Source organism: Megalops cyprinoides, chromosome 19 (assembly GCF_013368585.1).
Source record: "Megalops cyprinoides isolate fMegCyp1 chromosome 19, fMegCyp1.pri, whole genome shotgun sequence".
NCBI classification, from domain to species: Eukaryota; Metazoa; Chordata; class Actinopteri; order Elopiformes; family Megalopidae; genus Megalops; species Megalops cyprinoides.
This window is the reverse complement of record NC_050601.1, coordinates 5,844,561-5,872,232: the sequence shown is the minus strand read 5'-3', so window position 1 is coordinate 5,872,232 and position 27,672 is coordinate 5,844,561. Positions and strand designations below refer to the sequence as shown.

At 47.8% G+C, this 27,672-nt stretch overlaps 1 protein-coding gene across 1 annotated transcript; it reads right to left on the bottom strand.

Annotated features, from left to right (window-relative positions):
- Positions 1-126: 126 nt before the first annotated feature.
- On the bottom strand, positions 127-27,413 carry sgsm3 (small G protein signaling modulator 3). Its single transcript, XM_036553364.1, has 21 exons — positions 27,255-27,413; positions 17,369-17,480; positions 17,142-17,227; positions 14,357-14,420; positions 13,136-13,347; positions 12,401-12,508; positions 11,905-12,048; positions 10,199-10,394; positions 9,657-9,802; positions 8,708-8,941; positions 8,023-8,205; positions 7,091-7,246; positions 6,589-6,643; positions 6,373-6,422; positions 4,735-4,887; positions 4,490-4,560; positions 3,459-3,507; positions 3,050-3,135; positions 2,638-2,760; positions 2,377-2,437; positions 127-303 (listed from the first exon to the last, which is right to left on the bottom strand). Exons 2-21 carry the CDS (start codon positions 17,373-17,375, stop codon positions 220-222), a joined length of 2,268 nt encoding a protein of 755 aa, XP_036409257.1. The 5' UTR covers positions 17,376-17,480; positions 27,255-27,413; the 3' UTR covers positions 127-219.
- Positions 27,414-27,672: the final 259 nt, after the last annotated feature.

Genomic DNA, 27,672 nt, shown 5'->3' with positions numbered 1-27,672 from the left:
TGCGCAGGACGTGAGTCTCATTGAGAGTGTTGTGTCTTTGATGGGGCAGGTTGCTACTCTCTGTATGACGTGGTAACAAGCTAATGCTTTTTTTGTATCTGCATGCGGGTGAGTGTGAACGTGTCAGCTCTATTCAGTTTTGGGAGTGTTCTAGCCAATGATTCAGTATGTGTTTCTGTGAGCATGTGTGTATGCCTGTGTGTGGGTGTGAGGGTGTGTCTAGCCGTCAATGTCCCAGCTGAAGAGATGGTGTTTGACTAGCATGTCCTGAACGCCCTCCTTCAGAGGCCTCTGCTCTTTCTCCTGTGGAGACAGAAACAAACACATCCATCACTCTGATTACAGCACACCATGGTGAGTTACTGCCGTCATTACAGTACACGACGCTCAGTTACAGCCGCCATTACCGTACGCTATGCTCATTTACAGCCGTCGTTACAGAAGATCGCGTTCAGTTACGAAGGTCATTACAGCACACCATACTCAGTTACCACTGCTATTACAGTACACCGTGTTCAGTTGCATTGTTGTAACATCACATTTCCTGTTCAGGTTGCATTACAGCACACTGGCCACCTAGTTCTGACTCTAGCACTTCACTGTCAGTGCTCCCTGGAGATTTGGGGAGGGTAAATGTAAAAGGGTGCATGTCCAGAGGATAAGCCTCGATCTGCTGGACTGGTCCAGGGACACGGGGCCATGGATCACTGGGCTGCATCAGAATCAGGGGCATCCCACCTGAATTGTTCAAAATGAACTCACTGGGATCAGTTTCCAGTGTGAGTGATGACTGGAAACAGTGCATAAGCTGAAGCCATCCAGGGAAAATATTGGTGAATTGGGAGGTAAAGTAGTCTGGGATCAGCAGGTAAACTGGTGAACTGGGTGTTAAAGTGGTGTGGAAAGCAGTTCCTCCAGAATCACTACTGGGTGGCCCTGATATGAGAAGATCCACATATCCCTCCCGTGTTACTGGGACCCTACCAAACGTACCACCTCACAGAAAGAGCCAAGCTCAAAGGCAGGCACACACATCACCGTATGCCAAAGCTGCTGGTCATTCACCAGGCAGGGCCTAACAAAGACACTCATGCCCAGTGCAAATAACTGCTTCATGGTTCTCCTGTAGTCCTTTGCATATGGGACACGGCAGGTGCAGGCATGATAAATTGTTTGTGCATTAGCGTTTGGCCTGGTTTCTTAATCCCCTTTCTCCGAGCGGCTCTGATACACAGGTGTGTATCTGACCAAAATGAGACTTTCTCCACATGCTTGGGCCTGCTATTATCTACGTCTAACCTTCGCTGTCACTTTGCCAAAGCTGGTCACCTTGTAATGGTATCCACAGACAAGCACTAAATATAATACTCACTACGAAACACTGAACTTAACACATACGTGTTTGGTCGGAGAATTGTTAAGAAGAAAGGAGGAGAAGAAGGACAAGAAGAAGAAGAATTTCTTTGGCAGATGTGTTTATCCCACCATCTCGTAAGGAAGTCTTCACAAGATGCACATAGTTCATATTATAACAGCTATGAAACAAGGGCCTACTGTATGTAGATAACAGTGCTGACATGCCAGTGTTACAAAAGGGCCAAGAGTTAAAAAGGGCCAAGGCAAGAATAAAAACCAATCAGATGCAAGTGTACACTGAGAGCTTAAGGCGATCATAAAGAAAGCCTTGCATAACCACACAGCACAAGCCAAACGAAAACCTCCACCACGTTAGCACGGACAAGACTCATGCTTACATTAGCAATGCTGTGCTAGGTGGGTTCTGGGATACTGGATGACTCCGTTACTACGATGTGTAATTTGAAGGCTATGCCAGGTGCGTTCTGGGATACTGGATGATTATGTAATGAGGATGCGTAATTTAAAGGATGTGCCAGGTAGATCCTGGGATGCCGAATGCTTACGTTGCAGGGATACATAATTGAAATGCAGCGCCAGGTGCATCTTGACAGCTTTCGCTGGCTTGCTATCGGTTGCCTTTCAGGGCATTAAGTGTCAGAGACAGCTGCAGACTCGGCAGAGAAAGCAGATGGGGTTACACCCGGGTCTGCTGCTACAACCGAACCTGCCACCACCACCTGCTCTACATTCACCTACACTGTTGATATGGAAGCAGTTGCTAGGCAGTAGGCCAAGTTGTCAAGAGTTACCTAGAGATCCCAACTAAAGAGGTGATGTTTGACCAACATGTCCATCACTCCTGATTTCAGAACTGGAGAATTCTGGAGGAGAGGCACACATACACGAATACAAACACGCACGCACACACACACACACGCAAACAGTAAATATCTCTTTGTTAATAAATGTTTGCTTGATTATTTGAGAATGTTGGAAACTGCACTCCCTGACACTCACCTCTCTCTTTGTAGGTAGTTCACAGTCCTGGGAGAGACTGAAGGCAAACTTGGACAGCACCCTGAAACAGTGTAGAGCAGACACACATTTACACACAGGCAGAACTGTGTTCAGCAGAATGATATATACAGTATGCAAGGCTAGAATGGACTGCGGTGAAGACTTCAATTAATTCTTTAGGGACGGGATTTTTCCCAGGAGCCCATTAGTCTTCCCCAGAGAACGGCTCATATCTCTGCACTGTCTGTACTTCCTCCTCACCTCAGTTCACACTTGATCTGGACCCAGCCAGGACTGCGCAGGAAGGACCAGGGCTGGTACCACTTCTCCACAGCAGCTATACTGGAGCACAGCACCTCCAGCCACAAGTGCAGCACCTGCTCGCTGGGGGAGGAGGGGGGGGGGTTAGTACTGCATAGAAAGAATAATTGTGTGTGTGTGTGTGTGTGCATGAGAGTGTGTGTGTGATATCTAGGGCCTTTCTATCAGAGGGGAGGGGTGCACCGCATAGAATGAGCGTGTGTGTTTGTGTGTGTGTGTGTGCGCGTGTGTGTGTGTGTGTGTGTGTGTGTGTGTGTGTGTGTGCGCACGTGTGTGTCACACCCCGGGTGTTTATGTCAGGGTCATTGAGTGCTGATCATGTGACAGGTCATGTGACAGGGGTGAGACTCACTTCAGGCCCACGCAGACCAGGGAGCGGAACTTGACATCCATCTGGGCATGTGCGCTGTCGTGGCTCATATTCACAGACTGCACCGCCTGAGAGCACAGACAGAGGGCGCTCAACAAACGTTCAATGCAATCAGCCAGATCACTGTCTCTTCTGGGCCAGGAGGAGCAATGCAGTTAACTCCATCTTAGACCCAAAGAACACATTCATTTGCAGCCATTTTCTACAGTCACACAGTTCGTAACCAGCTAATAAGTCTACTGACAGAAACCTGGACTAGTATAGCTAATGTCTGCCTACAGCCACTGTAAAGAAACAAATTAATAACAGCTGGCAGTTAGACTCAGTCTACTCTGTGACATTAAATACCAAAAGAAAAGGTGAGAAAGACAGAGAATAGACGAGCACTCACTCTGTACAGGAGCTCCTCTGGGGTCAGAACTTTCCCATCCTCGTCTAACCTGAGAAACAAAGAAAAAACAGTGTCACTGACTCCAGTTCAGCTCCCTCCTAAGATAAGCAACTCTACTGCCGGCCTTGGAAAAAAGTGTTCTGATCCACACTGTCATACCCACGTGCAGATTTGTTCATAATCAGCTGATAATGAACTGCAGATTAATGATGGGTAGATAGACAGCTCAGTGGCCTTAGGCTGAGAGGTCAGCAGAAACTAAGCAGATCATGGCAACATGACATTGTAAAAAGATGATCATCAATGACTTAAACTTCAAACAAAGCTTCTCAAGTGTAATGACTCTGCGTAAGGGTCAAGTTAGGACATGCCTTTACCCTCGAAAAAACACGATTTTAGCTGATCATCACGAAGCATCACTGACTGGTTAAAAGGTAAAAAAAAAAAAAAAAAAAAGTATCCTCTTCAGAGATATAATTATGAACAGAGCGGCACTCTCCAGGCTGGACTCAAAAACAGTTCATTCCAGGACCATCTGTTCCCAGAGAGAGAGAGATGCCATGAGATTCACAGCTCTTCACTAATGAATTTTCCGGTAAGAGAAAGCTTTTCAGGCCCTGAAACTCCACTATCCCCGTGTGTCTCCTGACTCAGGATGAAACACACTTCACACCTGCATACAGAGAAAGGAAAAATAACCCATGCGGAGTCCTCTGATGGGCTGTGTTCACATATGAAAATCTGCTGTTTGAGGACCTTAACATAAATGCCATGTTCTGAATTCCCATTTTGTATTGTTTGAGAGAACAAAACGAAACCACCGCTCCATTTGAGTACATTTGAACTGCAGCTGCAGTAGCTCACTAATCCTACTAAACATCTCTACCACCAATTCTTTGCTTATACTTCAGGATTAACAAATGTGCTTACACTTCCATACAAGACAGACTGGTGGATTTGCAAAGCACCCTTTCAAGACCAGCTGTAGGTCTTATAGAGAGCCAGTCTGGAGTAGAGTCTCGGTGTCTCACCTGTAAGTCTTACAGAGCACCAGTCTGGAGTAGACGGAGTTGAAGTCCCGCTCCACCTCTCTGCTGGCTGCCTATGAACAGCAGACATGAGAATGCATTTACTGTCATCATCATCATCATCACAATGAGGCTGTTTCCTACACAATATCACACATAAACCTCCCACATCTCAATACAATGATGGCAGTTTCTCTCAGGTGAAGTTTCAGGTAAACGGATAATATCTGCTGTGGGGTTAAAAGTACCTCCTCTATGAAAAGCCAGGGGTGACAGGGACCCCCCAGTATGGAGGGCTTCTTCAGGCCGTGCTGGAAGATGGCCTTCAGGGCCGGACACAGCGTCCCCCTCACTAGGTCTGTGACTGCTTCCGTCACCGAGTCGTCCCCTGCCAAGGAGTACTGACGGCACAGAAACACTTCCTCAGTACGCTCTCTCTCTCTCTCTCTCTCTCACACACACACACACACACACACACACACACACACACACACACACACACACACACATACACACTCGCGCACACACTCGCGCACACGGACACACACACAGATGCACATACATGCATGCCTGTCCTCTAACACACCAACACCACCACATTTATCCAAGTCTAACTGCCCTTATCTGTCACAAGGCTGTCTGCAGCTGAGGAGAGCTGGCAGTGCAAAGCTAACACGGTGCACGCAGGAGGTAAGGCACTGAGGCAGGTGGGGCCAGTCATAAGGGCTATCCCAGTGATTCCTGTAGAGAGGCAAACCTCGCCGGCCCCTCCACTCGAACGTGCTGCCCACAACCTTCACCAACAGCTGGCTGTTCATTCATTCTTCTGGGGAGGGGAGAGCTATCAGTCGTCTCACCTCTTGCTTTGTCCCAAAGGGTCTATTACAATATTTACCCAATTATTTTCAGTGTGCCGTTTAATTAAGTTGGGATATATTCAGCATTTATTAGGGGGCTCAAAATCCAATGTTTATTTTAGATAAACTAGTAGGAGAACTTTTTTTTTTTTTTGCTGCAAAGCCCAGCTCTTGGAATAAATCCGTTCAATTATGGAGCGGGTGGCAATTAAGCAGAGGACAGATGGGCTGGAACGGAAACCCAAATCCAGCCGGAACGCAGTGGGGAGAGGTCCCATCAGACGGGCCGCGCTCCGGGTCGCGGCGCTAATCCACGCCGCTGGAGTCGCAGCGCGGATCGTTAGCGGGCTCGGCACGCCAATCACCCGGAGCACCGCTCTCCGTAAACATACCCCCTTCACCCCCGGCCCTGACTCAGAAACTTCCCTGCCCCGTTCCGGGGGACGGGAGGCTGTTTCCATTTCCCTGTTCACGCCCCGCCTGTGGGCTCTCGCAGCCTGGCTGGCGCTGGCAGCTGGCTGCTTCGTGATCGCGACCGTATTCACCGCACGTTTTCAGAAAATTACCTTCTATTCACCTCCCGCTTGCAGCCCTGCCATCCCCATCCATTTGGACGAATAACTGATAACTGAATAACTGCTTTTTCTCAGGGTGGCTGTAACTCTTCACCGAGGGTTTGAAAGTAAAGTGCAGGGTGGAAACAGCCAAGGGTATACACAGCGATGCGCTACATTTCCTGTGAGAGGAAATTCTGACCATTCAAGTTTATTTTTTCCATCAGCCTGTGCGACTTTACAACACTTACAATTCTTATATGTCTCTGACTCTGTTCCCCATTCATTCTGTCAGACACTTGGGAACTGGACCCCTGACCCTCTCCCTGTCCTGAATCGAGTGTTATAACCACAGCTCAGAAGCTGCTTGTTGAAAATGTCATTTATTCCATTTTCACCGAGTTCCCTCAGTGACTTGGGTTTGGACCTAGGGGCACTATTTCAGAAGCTGAAACACTATGATACGCCCACATACCTCTTTGCTCCGTTCATCAAGGATTTCCACAAACTTGGCTGGAAACCATCCTGAGAAGAGTACAAGAAGGGGGAGAGAGGAGTGTGAAATTCAGAACTGCTCCTCAGGTCCACACAAAAAAGTTGCACTACGGACAATACCACTCTGTGTAAGAATAAGGGGTGTTTTTGCTGCGTGATTCAATGGGGACGTGTTAACCCCAGCTTCGCTGCTCACCTCTCAGCCCGTTGAGCTCTCCCACCCAGCAGTGCTCGTCTTTCTGTGAAATGATCTGAGGAAGAGAGAGAGGGATATTACACTCCAGAGCATTTTCTAATCTTCCTCCTGTCTCTGAATGTAATGTGCCTTTCAACTAAATTTTTTTTCTTATCTGTACTTTTTTTTTTCAACTAAATGACAATGTTGGACAAGAAATTATATTAAGAAAAAAACATCTGCTGCTGAAGTACATCACTCAAATTTGGGGATAAAGTTGAGGCCCTGTAGCTGTGTTGAATGTAAAGCTGTCCTTGTCTAATGCCTTGAATATCAGTTCCAGTGGCGAGCCAGCCAGGAGGCCTCTGTGAGTGACATGGCTTAACTGCACGGATTATCCCTGTGTAATTTGAGTGGAAATGCATGCCCACAGCTGGGCAGCTTCACAGCCTCACACACTCCTGGTGCTGTATGTCCCTGCACAGCGTCATAGTGACCACCTCGTGTCCCCGTGGCGACTTACGGTGATGATGTCATTTTTGCGAAAGCCCAGCTCATCGTCGTCGTGCCGCTCAAAGTCCAGCAGGGCCTTGGCCCGTCGCCGTCGGTTACGGGACACCACCACAAAGTTCTCGTGGTCCCGTTGGTGGCTCTCCATGGAGTAGTCTGGGGTCAGGTCCTACAGAACAGGAGAGGAAGATGATGATGAAGAGATGGAGAAACAGAGACAGAAGGATTGTCAGACTAACGGTCTCCCATTTTTTCTATCAGTTACTGGCCAGGGCTTGGTGCTCTTCACAGGATCTGTAACTCAGACAAAATATCCATCAAGTATTGATCGCATATTTATCAGAGAGGGTGTTTATCTCCTAGCGTTAGTCTCAAGGAACACTGAGCGAGATTTTGTCATATTACTAAATTGGTGTAATCAGTGAACTCCCTTGTCTGTCCTTCCATCTGTGTGAGTGAGTGTATCTGTCATTCGAGATGTCATTTAGTTTTTGCATCAGTGACTCAGTAATCTGTCAAAATGCTAGGGGTGCACTGGAATCAATCATTCACTCATTCGACTGTGTAAGATGGTTGCTGCATCAGTGACTCTGTGACTGACTATCGGTGCTGACAGAATGAGTGAAGCCACCTAGAGTTGGTCAGTCAGTAACTCAGTGATTCAGTCGGTCAGTCAGTGACACAGTGATTCAGACTCAGTCGGTTGGTCAGTGCTGACAGCCAGAAGAGTGATGACCTTTACAAGCTGTTGTCGGGGGTGATTAGGACAGTGAACACAATAACAGCTAAGCCCCTGAAACTGTTTTCTGGGACCAGCAGGGAAGGACCCTTGAGCACCAACAGTCCCGTTCAGACGCAGTCACTGCCACGGCCGTAAAGCCAGTGAGTGTGTCAGTGACTCAGAAAGCGCGGGGTGCAGGAGTGGGCGGCTCTGGCCTGACTCACCGTGCTGCAGTTGCGGGGGTCCAGGCAGTGGAAGTGCTCTGCCGTTCGAGCAATGGCCTCTCTCAGAGCTGCCACCAGCTCCGTCTGCTTGATGTTCTTGGCCTTCAGGGCCTCGGCCTCGTCCTCCCCAAACAGCAGGGAGCTGAGAGTCGACTTCCTGCGTAGGCTCTGTCTGCGGACAACCTGCAAACCGAAACACTGCCGTTATACACAGACAACCTTCACAAAGAAACACTGCTGTTAAGCACAGACAATCTGCACACAGAAAACACTGCTGTTATACAGACAACTATTACACAGAGATACTGCCGTTATACACAGACAACCTTCACAAAACACACTGCTGTTATTCAGACAACCATCCCACAAAAACACTGCCATTATACACGCATAACCTTCATACAGGAACATGCCGCTATACACAGACAACCTTCACACAGAGATACTGTCATTATACACACACAACCTTTACACAGAAGCACAGCTGTTATACACAGACAACCTTCACACAGAAACAGTTATATGTAGCTATATATAGAAAAACTTCACACAGCACCATTGCTGTCATACAGATGACCTTGACAGAGATACTGCCGTTATGCATAGACAACCTTGACACAAACACTGCCGTTACACCCAGGCAACTTTCACACAGAGACACGGCTGTTACAACCCGTCTTCTCACCTTGTTGAGGTTGGTGCTGAGTGTCTGGGAGTTGTTGGAGTTGAGCTGGGCCTGCTCAGCCAGGATGTAGGCCAGGTGTTTGTGACGCTGCGCCTCCAGGTTCTCCTGGGACAGCGCCCCCGCCAGGCGCACCGCCTCCCCCAGCACCGTCGCCGCATCCTCCAGCTGGCTGGGCAGGTCGGATAGTGTGTTGAAAATGGAGGCCGAGTTCTCTGAAGACACTAGCTCCTCCTCCTGGACCAGGGGAGAGCGAAGGGTTAAACACTGACCACTGCACATTACTGCAAAAAAAAGGAACTGACCAATAATCCAGCAATGCACTGTACACCCTAAACATTACTGCATTAGGAGTGGCACTCAGAAACACTCTAACAATGGACCGAACATCCTGTACATTACTGCAATAGCTGGGTGTTAAACGAGGACATAGATTGTGGATGGAAAATGAAAGGGTGAGTGGGAGGTAGAGTACAGAAATGAAAGGGTGAATGTGGGTAGAGTGGAGAAATGAAAAGCTGAGTGTGGGGTTTAAAAGAAATGATACAATGAATGTAGGGTAGAGTAGAGGAACAAAGGGTGAAAGTGAGGTAGAGGAATGAAAGGGTGAATGTGTGGTGGAATGAGGAAAGAAATGATTAATGTGGGGTAGAAAGGAAGAACACAAGGGTGACTCTTAGGTAGAGTAGAGGAATGAAAGGGTGAATGTGGGGAAGAACAGAGGAATGAAAGGGTGAATGTGGGGTAGAGCAGAGGAATGAAAGGGTGAATGTGGGGTAGAGCAGAGGAATGAAAGGGTGAATGTGGAGTAGAGTAGAGGAATGACAGGGTGAATGTGGGGTAGAGTAGAGGAATCAGAAACAGCCCCTTGTGAGGAGCCTGGAAGGGGAAGATGCGGGGGAAAGAAAAGCACAGACAGGCCAATCAGAGCGAGGGGGTACATTCACTCCACCTTGATCTTGAGCATGCCCAGTGTGATCTGGAAGAGCACCACGGAGCCCTCGTAGAAGAGCAGGTCCCAGATACGCAGCAGGATACGGATGTCCACCACGCTGGCGAATGAGGTCAGGAACCAGTGCAGAGTGATCAGGGACAGCTCTGAGGGAAGGAAACAAGCTGGTTCAGCAAGCTAGAGACACCTCATTACACCCAACAGCACCCCTAACCCCACCTCTCATAGTCTTTCCCTAAACACTCACCCCTAACCCCACCCCCTCATACAGTATTTCCCTAATCATTCACTGATAACCCCACACAGTAAAACAGTCTCTCCCTAAACACTCACCCCGAACCCCACCCCCTCATACAGTATCTCCCTAATCATTCACTGATAACCCCACACAGTAAAACAGACTCTCCCTAAACACTCACCCCTAACCCCACCCCCTCATACAGTTTCTCCCTAAACACTCACCCCTAACCCCACCCCCCTCATACATTCTTTCCCTAAACACTCACCCCTAACCCCACCCCCTCATACTCCCCCCTCCTCACCGATGTCATGCTCCTGCAGCAGGCGGTCCAGGCGGGGCAGGTACTGCACAATCAGCTGCCTCAGGACCCTCTGGTCCGTCTGCACCCCCAGCAGGGTGGAGGAGAAGTAGGAGGGGGGCAGCAGATCCTCGATCAGGGCGCACATCATCCACAGAACGTCCTCCTCCTCCAGGAACAGCAGCAGGCAGGACACCACCTGTGACCAGAGAGGGAGGGGACAGTAAAGGGGGGGGGGACACGAGGGACAGAGGGAGATGGGGAGGGGGGGATGGAGTGAGCGAGAATTGAGGGAGACAGGGGACAAGGAAAAGACAGGGAAGAGGGAGACGGGGAAGAAAGACAGAGTCAGAGATGGTGGAGGAAGGACGAACAAAGAAGAGAGAGAAGGTGAACAAACGGGCGAAAGACAGAAAACGAGAGAGAGAAGCAGTAAAAGAAGAGAAAAGAAAACACGTAGAGGATGAAAAGAGAAAAGAGAATGGAAGAGTGGGGGTTGGGAATCAGAGCAAGAGAAATCCCTCAAGCGGTTGCTAAAGGAAACATAATTAGAAGAGCAGACAAAGGCGAAGCACACAGAGACAAAGAGGCTGACGCACTGGCTTTGTCAGAGCTGCGTTACACAGAGCGCTAGTCGCTAACTTCACCGCGCAGCACTTGTTGACAGACAGGAGGGTGACGACCTTAACCAGCTGCCGCCAGTGGCGATAAGGACAGTCAACATGATAAGAGCTAAGCCCCCAACACAGAGGGTGCCTGCTGGGACCGGCGGGTAACGCTGGGAGGGTTCTCCGAGCGTTAGCTGGCCTCTTCGGGCCCGGTCACTGTCACGGAGTGTTTTTACTCTCGCATCAGCTCCCACACACCCTTTATTGACATGTGGCTACGCTGGCCAACTCCGCCTGTGGGATCAAATGTCCTGAGGGGTGCGCTCCTGTTTCAGATTACTTTGGGATGTCTCAAGCGTTTGGACCGTAACCAATGCAAACACCCCTGGTCACAGGAACAAGACAAGGTCAACGTCCCCCACCCTAAAGTGACAGGAAAGGCAGTCTGTGGGAGAAACATTCAAATTTCCACTTTTAAGACCACTTCCCTCCTGTCAGAAATCATGTATTTATTTGGAGCCTTGTAGGAGGAGATGCCATGGGGTAGATTGCAGCAGCCGGTCTTCAGTACTCCTTTGTAGCCCTTGACATTACTGCTTCAAGACTCTAAATAAATTTACGATTTCCGTTCTTTATTACGTCATATCTGGACACAGGTGAGCGCACAGGTGTAGCAGGCAGAGTGTTCTGTTAGAGCTCCAGCAGCTGTGAGCTGGGTCTCTCAGAGAGGGAGACAGGGCAGTGCACACAGCTCTCCTGCTCGTACAGCTGGAATGTGAGAATAAGGCCTGGAATGACCGTGTGTGCCGCCTCGTCATTTGCGTAGGCTCTATTTATATTTACTCACGTTCCTCTCTTCCTCTCCTGGGCTCCACCTCCCCGGCCACTGTTTGCACAGTAGTTACTGCGCAGCCACGGTATCAGCTAAGAGCGCTGCCCGCCCCCCCAACCCCCCCGCCCTGCCATCTGTCCCCGCTCTGCACCCACAGCCTGGGGGCCCTGAGGCGACCCGTCCGAGGGCAGAGGGCGTGGGCGGCCGTGTGACCTGACGGTGCGGTGTGCGCGGTGCCAGGGGGCTTCAGGCCCGGTTATCATGCTCACCATGCCGGTGCCCTGGCAGTAGCCGATGTCGGGATAGAGCCAGGCCAGCCCGCGTAGAACCCGCCTCAGCCTGGGCACGCCCACGCTCGTCACGCTGCTGAAGCACGCATTGGAGGGCATGGTGCGCAGCAGGTCCTTCTCAATCTGAGAGGAAGGGAGGGGGAGGGAGGGAGAGGGGGGGAGGGAGAGAGAGGGAGGGATGGGGGGGGGGGGGGTGAGGGAGGGATGGGGGGGATGGAGAGAGAGGGAGGGAGGGGGTGAGGGAGGGATGGAGGGGGGATGGAGAGAGAGGGGGGGAGCGAGGGAGGGATGGAGGGGGGGTGGAGAGAGGGAGGGAGTGGGGGAGAGGGATGGGAGAGAAAGAGGGATAGAGGGATGGATGGAGAGAGAGGGAGGGATGGAGAGGGGGAGAGGGAAGGAGAGTGTGGAGTCACTGTTTTCGGTCCAAATGAGGATGTTCTCTGTGCCCTTACTCACGGCACTCTCTCTGCTCTACCTGCTTGGCGGCAGTGGTCTCATCGTTGGAGCTGTTCTTGATGATTTCTCTGTAGGAGATCTCAGAAGTCCTCTTTTTCTGCAGGGCCCCCGACAGACGCATCCACAGCTGGAGACAGACAGAGCGAGATACAGAGAAAGGGGGGGGGGGGGGAAGCCAGAGAGAGGCCAAAAGAGAGACAGAGAGAAGGGGGAGCAGAAAGAGACAGCCAGAAAAAAAGAAGAGACAGAGTGTGAGAGAGTCAATAACACGCAGACTTTCAACTGGAGTGCTCTCATCAATCTCCGTAATGATAATCTAGGATACCCATTACCAGCTAGAACACATACATTACAAAGCAGCAATACATGCAAAGCTGGTCTGGCTTTTAAGCAACAGAATAATAAGTAGCCACCAATCACACTATACTGCACTGTCATTACAGAGTGTAAGCCTGAGCTGCTCCTATTCTCTGTGCCTGTGGAGAACAGCAGCAGCAGGGGACGCTGTGTGCCTGGGCCGTGGCGCGTGTGTCAGTGATGGGGGAACAGGGGGAGTCCCCCTTGCTGAGCGATGGGAGGGGCCCCCTTGCTGAGCATTGGGAGGGCCCCCTTGATGAGCGATGGGAGGGCCCCCTTGATGAGCGATGAGAGGGTACCCCTTGCTGAGCGATGAGAGGGTACCCCTTGCTGAGCGATGAGAGGGTACCCCTTGCTGAGCGATGAGAGGGTACCCTTTGCTGAGCGCTGCACCCACCTGAGGCCTCATGCTGTGAGGGATGCCCCCCAGCACCAGCGCCCGCAGGCGCTCGGAGCGGGGCAGGCACGGCGCGATCAGGTCCCAGGTCAGGTCGCCCACCGTGTGGTTGTGGGTGAACTCCAGGTGGGCCTGCCAGCGCAGCCTCTGCTGGGGGTCCTCACGCTGGGGCGAGCCCTCCGAAATCAGCCCCTCCTGAGGCACCACGCCATCTGGGACAGGAGGAGAAGGGGGATATAGCGCTTTACATGCTCACAAAAAACACATCCATAAAGATTTCCAATACTTCATATACAATCTGTCTACAAAGAAATCCTACAACTCAGACATAACGCATCCATCAATAATTCCAATACTTCATATACAGTCTATTCTCAGAGAAATGCTACAGCTGACACCACACATCCACAACGAATTCTAACATTTCACATACAAACCATCTACAGAGAAAACCTGAAGATCACAGATACTGCATCCGCAAATTTTCCAACACTTCATATACAATCCATCTACAGAGAATTCCTACAGCTTCCACGTAACACATCTACAAAAAAAAATCCAACACCCCATAACAGTATCTCTACAGCAACATCCTACACCTCATGAATAACACACCCACAGAGAGCTGACACGTGTACAGGATTACACTCCTCACAGATGAAACATCTACCGGAAAGAGAGCTGCAGCATCTACAGAGACTCCACAACTCACATTCAACACATCCACACAGCGATTCCACACTTTATCTGAATCTACAGAGAGACTGCGCCTCCCCTGTAAAGAGCATGCAAAATGAGACTCCGCTCATTGTACACAGCACCTCTAGGAGGAAACGCAACATCCTGCACATGTACGGATACAGCTCGCCCACTCCTACTGGCATACAAAGCAGCCTAAAATCGTCCAGTCCTTTAAATTTAGATTATTAAATCTGTCCCTCATTCTGAATTTATGATGAAAAGCTCAGTATTTTTAGGACAACACAGACAAAAACCTTCATGGTCCTTAACCATGGCGAGGACAAGGTCACGCTTAGAATTCTTGTCTGATTTTCAACACGGTACAGAGTGTTCATGTGTGCTGGGAAATCACTCCCATTCAATTTTCGATTCATTTCTGAAACCTGCCAGTGCTCTCCAAAAAAAAAAAAGACCCAGAATGATAAATGTCTAAATTCACACAGCAAAAGATGATAAAAATGATCACGGCAGCGTGCGTACCTTCGCTGTCAATCCGGAACCCAAACTCATCATACTGCAGCTCCGGCTCGTCTGGGGAGTCCTTCTGCAACACACAGCGGAAATGCACCAATCAGAGGTCTGTTTACACAGAACTATACATTACATTACTGTCATTTAGCAGACTTACACGAGTTAAGATTTTTTGCATGTTATCCAGAGGCACACAAAGGTAAAGACTTTTACATGTTATCCATTTATACAGCTGGATATTTACTGAGGCAATTCTTGGTAAAGTACCTTGTCCGAGGGTACAGCAGCAGTGCCTCAGTGGGGAATCGACCCAGCAACCTTGTGGTCATGAGCCCTGCTCCAATACCACTGCCGTCCCAGTACAAACTACCTGCTGGGTCTTCCGCCAAAAGCTATACGGTAATGGCGCTACTTTGAGATTCCGCAATTGACTACAATCACGCAACTTGCAGCATCTGAGATAATAATTAACATAAAATATATATAAAAAAAAAACATGTATAAAGATCGCAATTACACTGAAATTCTGAGATTAATGAAGTGTTGTACATTTAAGTATGATGAATTCAAACCATTTTGGCTATTGAGAAGAACAGACAATCCACAGCTGCATTAGAACAAATGGGGTGGTTTCAAAGAAACGAGAAAATGCAATACCATAAACAAAACTAATGTTAGATAAGACAGCTGAATTTACATGCGGAATGAAAGTTAATATCAGTCTGTACAGTTTGTTTGTTGGACAGTTAATTCCGCCGACTAACAGCAGGAGCAGATGGTCTATCAAGAGAAAATGACCCCTGCGGATGAGAGGGAGGGCGGGACGACACGAGACTGAGGGTCAGGAGGAGCAGAGCGGCCAGCACAGCAGTGAGCAAGAGCAAGAAGCAAATTCAAGCACCAATAAGGAGCCAAAGAAGTGATACGCCACTGTGGTGTTCATAATTTATGGTGTACAGGCAATGTGGAGAGCACGGCTTTTCTAATCTGACTCCCCCCTCTCCCTTTATTACATGGGCTGGTGGGGTCCAAGCGGCAGGAGTTTAGTTAAACTATCCCCCAAAAGGTAGCTGTAAGAACCTTGTTGATGGAGAGGAGGTGTGGGAGAAGGGTGAGGGAAACACAGTTGCACCTGCTTGTGGACTGTGGGCAGTTAGTGGGTATTTTTGGAGTGGTCAAGGGGCTGTATTCATGGGGACTGTTTATCTGGCGTCCCATGTACGTGTTTTGAAGAGCAATGTGGCTATCCTTCAGGGAGGGAACTAAGTGATATTTAAATTGCACTTAAATGTTTACTTCAAGTTCAAAATTGACTTAACTTATTTTTTATTAATGGATGAGCTATTTTCATTCAGGGAGTCGTGTGGGACTGAAGGGTGTATTTTTGAGGTACCCCATACCGAGTATGGGGTATTCAAGCTACGTTTTTAAGCCCTTCTGGAACTTTCTCTGCTTCTATGGCATTAATGTGTCTTCCATTCTCTTCATTTTGGTCCTTGTTTTTATTGCCCAAACAAAGGAGCCTGAAGACTCAGTCTTTGTATCTGACTCAACACCAATACATGACAGACGCCCACAGATGCCTAGGCATGGAAAACAAAAAGGACCTACAGTATCAGTTTGTTTACGAGGCATTTGAGAGTATTATATGAACTCTGTCTGCATTTACTTTTGTTGTCCATATTAAAGTTTAATCCACTGCTTTTAAATCTATAAACACAAAGGCATCTGCCCGGCAGCAGGCCTGAGGAACCGGGCCGCCTGCTTTATGGATCGCGCCACCTGGTAGATACAGCAGGCTGCTGCGTGATGCCTTTCTTCGCTGGGTTTCTGTTTGTGGAGCGTAGCTGTTAGCGATGGGATTGAAGGTGGGCGGCCTACTGCCTGCTTCGGTTTACCTCGCCGAACCGACCCCGTCTCCATGGCCAGAGGCCCCCTGTTCTCCCTGCTTCATTCTGAGTCCTCAACTCGCCGTTGTGTGGTGGTGTGGTGTTCTGACGACTGTGTGTGTGTGTGTGTGTGTGTGTGTGTGTGTGTGTGCGTGTGTGTGTGTGTGTGTGAACGGGCCACAGAGGAAAGGGTGCGAAGGGCAAGACCAAAGGTAATTTGCATGCACTTTACTCATGTAAGATAGTGGTTAGATCACCCAATCTGCACCGGGCAACAGAAAACTCCACATTAGAGTGGACAATGCAGTGTTCAACCACTGCTTTCTGCTTTTCTGTGAACATATGAACCCTTGTAAAGTCCTGAATGCACATTGTCACTGAATTCCAGTACTCACGGACAATGACTATGAGTTTGGTATGTGTGCACACTACATGTGCCTCTGCGAGCCTCTACCTCTGATTACATGCATTGCACTGTTCCTGGCCCTCCTTACCTGCTCACCGGGGAGATTTTGTGCTATCGCTGTGCAGGTTTTGGGTCACTGTACTCCTGCCCCATACTGTACAGAACACATCAGACTGCCCTGCTGTTCTATTGATTCAATGCCAGTAAAGAACAAGTCATTTCATGCATCAACACCAAAACCTACTGCAACAACCTGGAGGGATGATTAAGATTAAGAAACTGAAGATTAAGCAGCAGAGAGACACGAGAGAAGACAAGGCAAGTGGCATAACTGAGGTGCTTCAGAGACGTCAGAGTTTCAGTAAGAAAAGCGCTGAGGTATGAAGCTTGAGAACTGTGACATACGGGACCATGCACAGCATAAGCAGTGTATAATCCTGTTTAGAAGGGAGCGATAATCTCGAGCTGCAAGCCTGAACTGAACGCGTGCGATTTGTACCTGGTAGTACTTGGCGAGGATATCCTGAGGCCACATGCTCGGGGTTAGAGCAGAGAACGGCCCCCCAGGGGTTGGAGTGAAGCTTCCTGCAAACGCAAAACCGAAAACCCACAGTCACAGAGAGCGGCTGAAATGAATCCTGGGTAGTGGTAGAGAGCAGACTCACGTGGCTCTTCCGTTGGACGTGACTGGCGTTTGGAGAGGAACGCTGCAGTCGGAACACTTACCTGACATGCTGAGAGAGATGAGAGGTCGTGATAAAGTGCTGGGTTTATGTAGCCGTCCTGACGACGGGAGGAGGAGAGGGGGGCAGGGTCAGTCAGTCAGCGACCACAGGCTCTGGGGGGGGGAAACAGGAGACCAAACAAAAACATTGACGCGTTGGACAAAAACCCAGTGACCCACCAAAGAGTTCAACAACACAGTGCGAGACTGCAAGGTCAATTACAGGAATGTCTGTCTGATAATGTAAAGACAAGGGCCAAGGGGCTGCTGTGTGCTGGGAAACCAATACTGCTGTAGCCCCTCACTCTAAGGCTTATACAACTTGTCACATGACTCATTACGTTACATTCATTTAGCAGGTGATCTTCTCCAGAGCAACTTCCAGCACAATAGAACATAAGTGTATCCCTTCAATTTAAACGAGCAACAGTGTCAGATCAGGCTAACAACACTCCCAGACCAGTGAGTGTGAGCATAACAGTATTCAACGTTAACCTGTGCAACCTGACTGGACAAGGGAAGCCAAGTATGCTGCCAGAGATCAGTCAACTGAACTCAGACTCCTAACCATCAAAACGCAATTGGGCGAACACATACAGGACAGCCCTGAGCTACACAGCACATCGTGAAGGGACGTCTGAGGAAAATACGCAAAAACAGTGGCTTCCGAGCACCTCTCCTCCCAGATAACAAATCTGTACATCTGCACTGGATGCTCCTTCATAAACAAATCAATTTTAACGGGCCGCTCAATAAATCGCCTCATACAGCATGCGCCTCTTCCGCACTGCCTAAAGTGAGAGCAACATCCTCACAAACACGTAACATTCACACCATGGTAACGGGATAATGCTGGGAGAAACAGCGGGCGTGTCACCACTGAACAAACACACCCTGACCTGGGGAAATGGAAAAGCAGTTGAGGATTCCAGACAGAACTACAGTTATTCACAAGCGGGCTGCGTAAGCCTTACACTGCTCCACCCCTGGTCCCATGATGCACCCCTATCCGGCACCGAGAGCGGGGCTGAATGACCCACTTATCAGAGAGAGCAGGGGAAGGGGGCTTCAGAGGCACTCAGTTCTGCCTGAACGCTGTCTTCTCTGATATGTCTTTCCATCAGCCCAACACTACTGACGATTAGGTTTTCTTCTTAACGCAAAAAAATTTAAAAAGCCACACTGAACTGTGCACTGCGCTCACTGTCTTTTAACACCTAATTCGGTGTACAGTGTTATTTTTGTTACTGACAGCATTCACAGCGGTTTTAGTAGGAGTAGTCTTTTAACTGGCATAAGCAAATGAAAACCCATTTTTAAAAATGCATGGCTTATCGCTTTCCAGACATTAATTAAAGCCTGTTCCCTCTCTCTGGAAAAGAGGAAGACATTTCATATGAGGAAAAATAAAATTGATTGTTCACACATTAAAAATTCAATTTGATGTGCTCTGCTTCCCTTTGTCTATCCAAAAGTGTGTGTGCGTTTGTATGTACACACAGTACCAGTTTGGACACACCTGCTTAAGACAATGGGAAACATGCATTCAAAGACATTTTGATCAAAAGAATTATGCTTAAATGATTGAAATTTGGTTCTTAGATAAATATAAATAGTGAAATTGATGGTTATGTATGAATTACTTTCCAAAAAAAATACTTTTTTTTTTTTTTTTGGCTACAGTTGGGTAAGTTTTATAATTTATATAATTTTGATTTCTTTGACTCTTTTTGATCCCTACATAATTCCATTTGTGTTATTTCAGTTTTGGTGCCTTTACTATTATTCCAAACGGTGGAAAATAGTAAAAGTAAAGAAAAACCCTTCTATGAGTAGATGTGTACGAGTAGATTTGACCTGTACTGTACACTGGTATTGATGAACAATGACAACTATGGAAAATCACTGGGACACACCCACAACTGTAGAGTAGATACTGCATCAATATAGGTAAGAAAGCAGGGGTCAGGCCACGGGCAGCAAGGGAGAATTCACAGCCAATACACAAGCTCAGAGGTGACCTCTGCAAAGGAGTTCATTACATACATTACATAAGGTGCGCTCACACAGCGGGGTATGGAGCACCTCATGTCTGACTCCAACTGCAGCATCCCACCCCTAACCTGAACATTCAAAGCCTATATTTCTACCCAGAATGCCATGCCACTGACAGCTGTTTTTTTATTTTTTAAACAAACATTTTTGCTCGTGAATTTAGACTCACAAACAGTTATATTTTCTCTTCATTACCCTGTTATTACAGTACCTGCTCTTAAATTGGAAGGTTTTGGTTTCAAGCCCCATCTGAGTCACGCCAAAGACAAAAAAAAAAATGGAACTGCCTTTTTGAAGTTACTTGGACGGATTTGAGCAATGACCTTAAAATGCACTTGTGTCCACTTCTACACTAAGTTTCTTCACGCAACAGAAATCAATAAAACTTTATGCCCCCACAAGCCGCCTGGGCATAGACAAAGCCTCCATTAATTAGCTTGGTGCAACCGTTTCAAAGCGGTCTTTCACACAAATTAGGCCTAGATGCAAAAAAGAAAAAAAAAAAAACCTTTCTAGTCATGAAAAAACACCACCAGCTAAACAGCAGGCACACAACGTGTTCGTTCCCGGCTATATTTAGCAGCTTCCTGTGGGCCTCGTGAGGTGACACTCACCAGCACGCATCTTCAGACCGTTTAATATTGCCCCTTGCCCACTGTGCCAGTCATCGCCGATCAATTGGGGGGGGTGAGGGGTTGGGGGGTGGGGGCGATTCAAAAACGCAGACGCATGTCTGCCAGAGGAATGGCTCTAATTATCTGCATCTCAAAATAGTGCCTCTGAGAGCCCTGCTTTCACCTTCCTCCTCGTCCCCGTGGCAACGTAAACAGCCAACAGGACGACAGGGGGAGTGGAGCGCTACTTGGAAATGCGTCGTGCCCCGGTGTCTTAACACTTGTACCGCGTTCAACAGCTTGACAAAGGAGGACTGTGTTCTGTTAAACACAACATGCATTTGCATACCAGCGCTTGCCAGCTAAATCATTTCAGGGAGGGCAAAAAAAAGGCAACAAAATCAGCATGTAGGCAATTAGTGTAGGCTTAGCGCGGCTGGAGCTTCCACCCTCGACGTCAAGGAGAAATCAATTTTGGCTTTGGAGGACTGTCAAAAGTTTTTGAGTCAAAGTACGTGGGACTTGGGTGGCGCACTTAAATTGTGATACACATTATTTGTGTTTGGAAAATGCATTCCCCACAGACAAACACGCATGCATGGCTTGCGAAAAAAGTACGCCTATTCAGGCAACCGGAAAACTAAACTGACAAACAACTCAACTAAATGACAAACAAAGATTCTCTATAGTTACAAGACATCTACTCAATATGCTTTACATTAACAAATTGTACTATTGCCCCTTAATGTAAAATCGCTGGAAATCTTTGGCTATACAAGCACTTCGATAGTGACCAGAACTCCTTAACACAGCCAGGAGGGAACACCAAAGGCGTAGTCAATGATTACTAGTTTCTGGCAGGGAGGTGTGTCAGTGGCTGAGTGCATGGGTATTAGCATTCGAACAGCCTTGGTTCACCTGCAGTATCAGGCTTTCCTGTAGTCAGTCAGGCAGAGCAGACTTCATTAACACCCCCCTCCCGGCTGGGGGTGCCAGCACAGAGCAACAGCGCTCCTGTTACCCAGAATCCCTTTCTAGCCGTGAGACATCGGCGTTCTGAACCGGTGAGAGAGGGCACGTCAGTGCACACACTCTGGCAGCTGAGTATGAGCGCTGGGCCGCTGGAGAGAGATCAGTGACACTCTCCACGGCCCTGCCACGCATTTAGCTTCTCTTCATTAACCGAGCCTCCCGTCTCCCACTCCCAGCTCTCATTCTTAATCTCTGCAACACAACTCACACTCAGTTGATGTCAAATTTAACTCGCGGTTAAATTTCACTTCAGTTGCTCCTTTTTTTTTGTGTTGTTTTTTTTCCGGCGCTGCATGACTGATGTGATTTATACAGAGATCACTGACACGTTCTACACACTGCACCGCTGGCTTGTCAAAAAAAAAAACAAAACAAAAAAAAACCTTCCTCTTGTGGTTCTCTGAGCGCTGCGGTGGATCTCAGCTCATAGAAAAACAACATCAGCGGGCGCAGGCCCCAGCCTCACAGTGACGGGGAGGGGGCAGGAAAGAGAGACGCGGGCGACCGGCTGAGCAAGCACGCTGCCTAACCCAGCGCCATAGAAACGGAGACCGTCACTCAGCTGTACGATGGCAGGTTACCGCTGTGCTAATGAAGATGCAGGCCGCTGGAGCAGCGGGTACGGTCACGGAGTGACAGAGAGGCTTGGAGCCCTGGCAGCCTGACTGACACTTGCACCCTCAAATTCAACTCTGGGCAGAAAGTAATCAGGCCCTCTGATTCTTTAAATCCTCTCCGTACGACGGCCTGGTCACACTCCCTGGAATTCCTCTAGTTTCTTTAAACTCCCTCTCTCACCTTGTCCCTCTGTCTCTCTCTGCCTCACCATCTCCTCTCCCACTCTCCACCTCACCATCTCTTCTCCCTTTCCTCTCTCTCCCCCTCTCTCCTCTCTATCTCCGCCTCATCATCTCTCTCTCTCTCCTCTCTCCCTCTCTGCCTCACCATCTCTCTCCTCTCTCCACCTCACCATCTCTTCTCCCCCTCCTCTCTCTCTCTCTCTCTCTCTTTCCCTGTCTCTCTCTGCCTCACCATCTCTCTCTCTCCCTCTCTCCCTCCTCACCATCTTTCTCTCCCTCCTCACCATCTCTCTCCTCCTCGCCATCTCTCTCTGCCTCACCATCTCTCTCTCCCTCCTCTCCATCTCTCTCCCTCTCTCTCCCTCCTCACCATCTCTCTGCTCTCCTGAAGGCCACTTCACAGTGGCACTCCCAGCATGACTCACTCCAGTCTGTTTCCCCACACTGACGTCAGACAGCAGCCGCTCTGCAGCTCCTGCATGCCAATCAGCCAGCCTTCCATTGGCCCTCCTGTTCTCCCTTTCATTAAACACACACACACACACACACACGCACACACACGCGCACGCACGCACGCACACGCGCGCGCACGCACACACACACACACACGCACACGCACACGCACGCGCACGCGCACACACACACACGCGTGCACACACACACACGCGTGGACTCATAAACGCACATACACGTGCACTCACACACACACACATATACGCGCACACACCCCTTGATTCAATTCCACCCCAACAAGCAGTCGCACTTTAGAAGAATGTGGAGAGAAGTACTGCAGGTAATTCTCACAGTCCCCAAATGAAATAACGAGAATGACACAGCCTATGTGGCCCCTACTTTCACTGAAAGGTCGATTTACCCAGGCTGGTCTGACTCACTGCAGAGCTATGGGAGGCTCATTTCTGATGACAAAGCCAGCTCGTGTTCACGACCCACAGGCAGCCGACTCCACAGCACTGCGGACCGGTACCCAGCCCTGATTACAGCTAATGGGCCACGACACGCAGTTTAACACAACACAGCCCAAAGAGCAGGGATGACTTGTACCCTCCAATAAGGGCTGGGGTGACAGAGTGGAGCCATTTCCTTCAAGGAAAGAACGAGCGGTTTGCAAGAGCAAAAAAACAGCACAGGAGGGCCAGTCACCTGCAAAACTACATCAAAGCGCTTCATTCTGGCCACAGGCATTCAGAGAGACAGCCCCACACAGTAGGAAGCTATTACCTCAGAAAGTCAGAGCCCAAGGAACAGAACTGACACTGCAATGTTAAGGAAGTGACTTTTGTTTCAGCCGACCGTAGTTTACCAGTGCCATTATCTACAAGTGAACAGTGCTGCTCATTCATGTAGGTAATCTTTCAGACACTAAATTATATAAACCTTTTCCTCACCCCTCAGCTCCAGGGATTAAAGTTTCTTATATGAGAAGTTCAACAATTACAGGTAAAATATATTAAATGGATTTATGCATAAGTGTTAATTCCTTCACTTAATCCGGATATCAATATTTTTTTTCTGGTTCTCCTGTTATAAAGTGCACCTTATGGCACAAGACCCCTCACTAATTTCAAAAATTAGTCTCCGAAAATAACAATATTAAACATTATGCATAACTTTTTATCAAAAAAAAACTTTACCTGCACAAAACACAGAGGGTCTGTTTCCAGAATGATAGACAGGAGAAAAATAGTTAAATCACTGTAGCGTCTGAGCCTGTGAAACACCCCTTTATAAGGAAACCTTCCGGGTGCTTTACATCAGATGAAAGAGGAAGTGTCCATGATGTGTTTCTAACTCTCACTATCAAGTGGTTTCCAAGCTTTTTTTTCCATATATGAGAAAACTGGAAAAAAAGAGTGCTGATTGCCATATCTTCAGATAGCTATCTGTAGCTATGATAAAACAAAAGGGAAAAAACTGAGTTGGTAGCAAAAACAATCGTTTTATTTCAAACTTTGGGTGGTGCATTTAAACAATGCACAAAAGCTGGCAAAGAGCTTGCCAATCAGGAAGATCTACAAAGGGAGTTTTTTGTTTAAGGTTGCTATTTCAACAGCAGGCCCCTAAAGACCGACAAACACCACTTATCATTAGACACTGGTCTAATGTTCAGCAAATAATCAAAGACACAAGGAAGAGAGAAAAAAAAAAACTAATTACAAAAAGTCAAATGTCCCTGTTTCCACAACAGGCTTGTAAACAACACTGATAAAATCTGTCGCTGATCCAACATTCAATAAACAACAATCAAGTCCCATTGTGCATTTTAACGCACTGGAGAAGAGGCTCTCAGATTGTGGTGAACAGCCACGGAAATGACACTTAACGTCGCTGAACATCGCGCTCTGTCTCACTGTAGTACTATGCTCATGCCATAGAAAACTCATAGAATTTCACCCTCGACAAAAAAACTTCTTGTGCAGAACAAGGTGTCTGCTCCACTTGCATGATGGAGGCTGGCTTGGTGTACAAAACTGTTAACTACTCAATTATTCTTCAAAAAGCAACAGAAAGTATGAATTATGAGTTAATATCAAACCCCTGCCATTTTAAGTTACATTACATTATAGTACTGTCGCTTAGCTGATGCTCTTATCCAGAGTGACTTACAGGGTTTACAATTTTTACATGTTATCCATTTATGCAGCTGGATATTTACTGAGACAGTAGTAGGTTGAATATGTTGCCCAAGGGTACAGTAGCAATGCCCCAGAGCAGAATCAAACCAGCAACCTTTCTGTTACGAGCCCTGCTCCATACCACGATGCTACACTGCCGCCCAAGTTGCTGTTTAAACTGTGTTTTATACTATGCACTATTGCCCACAACTGATAACAACATCCTGTAGGCCAGCCTGGGAACCCAGATAAAGTGATTACCACATATACTGATGTAACAAATTACTAAATGTACTGAAGCTCACTTCTGTTGGTATCTTATACCGACTGCAACTGTATCGATTCAGTACTAGTATCAAGCGGATATCAAACACAATACTGGTGCAACAAAAAAATCAAGATGCCTTGAACTGACGGAGCCAAAACTGATTCATGTGGGTTGCTGGAACTCATTTGGGAGTGAAGCTCTCCATGTCAATACACTGAATCTTTCAGTAGGACTACCACTCCCATCTGCTTTATGGGAGGAAACATATGGCTACTGAAGGGAGGCTTAATTTGCCACACTCTAAGCTGAGTGCTCTTTCTTTGCACAAGCCAGAGGTGAGCAAACATGCTGGCTTTTGCACAAGCAAAGACCTGCAGGGCAGGTGGGGCTTACAGCCACAGTGCCACCACCAACTGATTGTGTGGAGAAACCTGCTTCTTGGGTCAAATGGTACAGGTATATCAATACTAGTCATAGGAATTGGAATCAACATGGCCTAGCATTACATTACAGGCATTTAACAGACGCTCTTACCCAGAGCGACTTACATGGTTTACGATTTTTACGTTATCTATTTATACAGCTGGATATTTACTAAGGCAGTTGGGGGTTAAATACCTTACCCAAGGGTACAACAGCAGTGCCCTGGTGGGGGAACCGAACCGGCAACCTTTTGATCAAGAGTCCTGCTCCTTAACCACTATGCTACACTGCAATGCGAACACTTGGTATATTTGGTACAGAGCAAACTTACTCCTTCCCACTGATACCACAAACCAGGAACATGTTTAAACTTATGGAAGGTCTAAGAAGACAAGACACTGAGTAGCAACATTCACCAAACCACTCCATTGGTTATTTCAGTTGCACATTGAGAATACAGGTAAGGAAAACTTTTTCTGTCACATATATAGCCTAAATATATTGCCACACAATTGTGAAGTGTGAAGATCAGATGATCCAGTTGCTGTTACTTGGTGGTTTTGCATAAGCAAAGTGTTTCAGGAAAGACCTTCAGGGTCAGGTGGGACTAACAGTCATGATAATTTTTGAATACAGCCCCAACAACTGAATGTGTGGAGATTCTTGGTCCTGGGGTCTACCCCACAGGGGAAACACAATGAAGAGATTGTACATTATGCTGTTCCCCTCAAGGGTCTCAGGCCTAGGCAGTGTGCTCCCTCCCCCTCTCAGGTTTTAATGACTGTGTACACTCAGTAGGCTGGGAAAGAGACATCTTTTCGTGATTATTATGATACAGAAATATGTTCTGATTTTTAAACACAATGAAAGGCCCTGCAACACCATGTCAATTCACAGCAGTATTAAGACAGGCTTAAGAAAAGTTGCAAGTCTTTCAAAAGAAGCCCAAAAAATGAACCTTCCACTGCAGTGTCAATAATCTCATACCTAAACTACTTCATTTATTTAGAAACGTGAGACCATATTATGGTTTGCCACTAATTCTATTACTGCTGACATATAACTATGATCTGAAAATGCATTGCCACCAAAAATGTATACCTTGCAGGAGGAAAGGTTGATCTTTGATCAGACATACAGAATTTCAGGTGGAACTCAACTAACCCACCGCAAAGCATTCGGAATTCCTTTGTCGCTTGTTGGCACGGGTAATGTAACGCTAGAGATCTAGTTTTTACAAAGCTCCAGCTTGTACATTGCTGGATGACCTGACTTCTGTGAATCTACCCGGTGTCGTAGCCAGACATATGGTGCGTGGGCACAGCTAACGTTGGCCGGCGAGCACGAATTCAAACCCTAAAGCCCCCTACAGGTGTGAGGACGCCAACGTTACACCTGCGCAGCAATCTACCACGATAATGTTGTAAGGTTATCGCTGATTGTTGTCTGAGAAAACAGTCGATGCCACTGGTGTATTTATATGACGTAACCATATGCATTAACAATTACGGATAGAGTATTGCTGCCGTGTCGGACACAGCAGTGGTTAAACTTTCACACCACGCAGAACCAGCCAGCCAGCTATGTGGCAAATGTCGTCAGCCAGTTAATGCCACGTTATCTATCCCTCTAGCGTAGACTGATGCCAAGCAAGCTAGTTGGTAAAACTGACAGGCAGTCAGAAATAATATATCCCTCCCATTTTTAGCTAGCTAGATCTGTATTTTCATATGGTTGCTAGCTAGCAAGGTAAGAGTGACAGCAACGTTTGTGAGCTTGCTTGCTAATGTGCCATATGCTCACAAGCTCGCAGGCTACCTTGTTACAAATGTGAAACAATAGAATTAGCTGGATATCGACAATAGTAGCAATGGACAGTACAATAATTGGACTCAGGAAAAGATCCGGCTTGCTAGCAAGCTAGCTAATCAACACTGCTAGCTTGCTAGCTAGTTAGCGTGTAAATGGATACCAAAATAGCTGAGTCTAGGTAGCAAAAGAGAGGCAGGCAATAACACAGAATAGCTGGCTGGCCAGAGAGCTAGCCGCTATCACATCAATACCTTAAGATCGTTTGGTCTCTCCACACAGGCTATCCTCCATATTTGCGACAACACAATCGGCGTTTCTACAAATTCCGTCTTCAACAACCAAGTGATGCGGAATACAGAATAAGCTGCACATTAGCTACCAATAACATTCATCCTCCGGTTTCCTCCTGTTTTGCGTCATACACCTGCTAAGGTTGCGTGTTTATGTTGTATCCATGCGCCTCTCTCAGCCCCTTTTCTCAATGGATCTCGTACCAGTGTTTTCCCAATCCGGAAGTAGTCCCAGCTCCCGGAACCGCGGTGCCTTTCACCACCTACTCCAAACAGAGCTTCCATATTCTTCCGCCAAATCCATGAATAGTCATAGACGGGCGTGCAGGAAGGGATGACTGTATCACATTTTAACTGTTACAAACCCCCTTAATTTTGC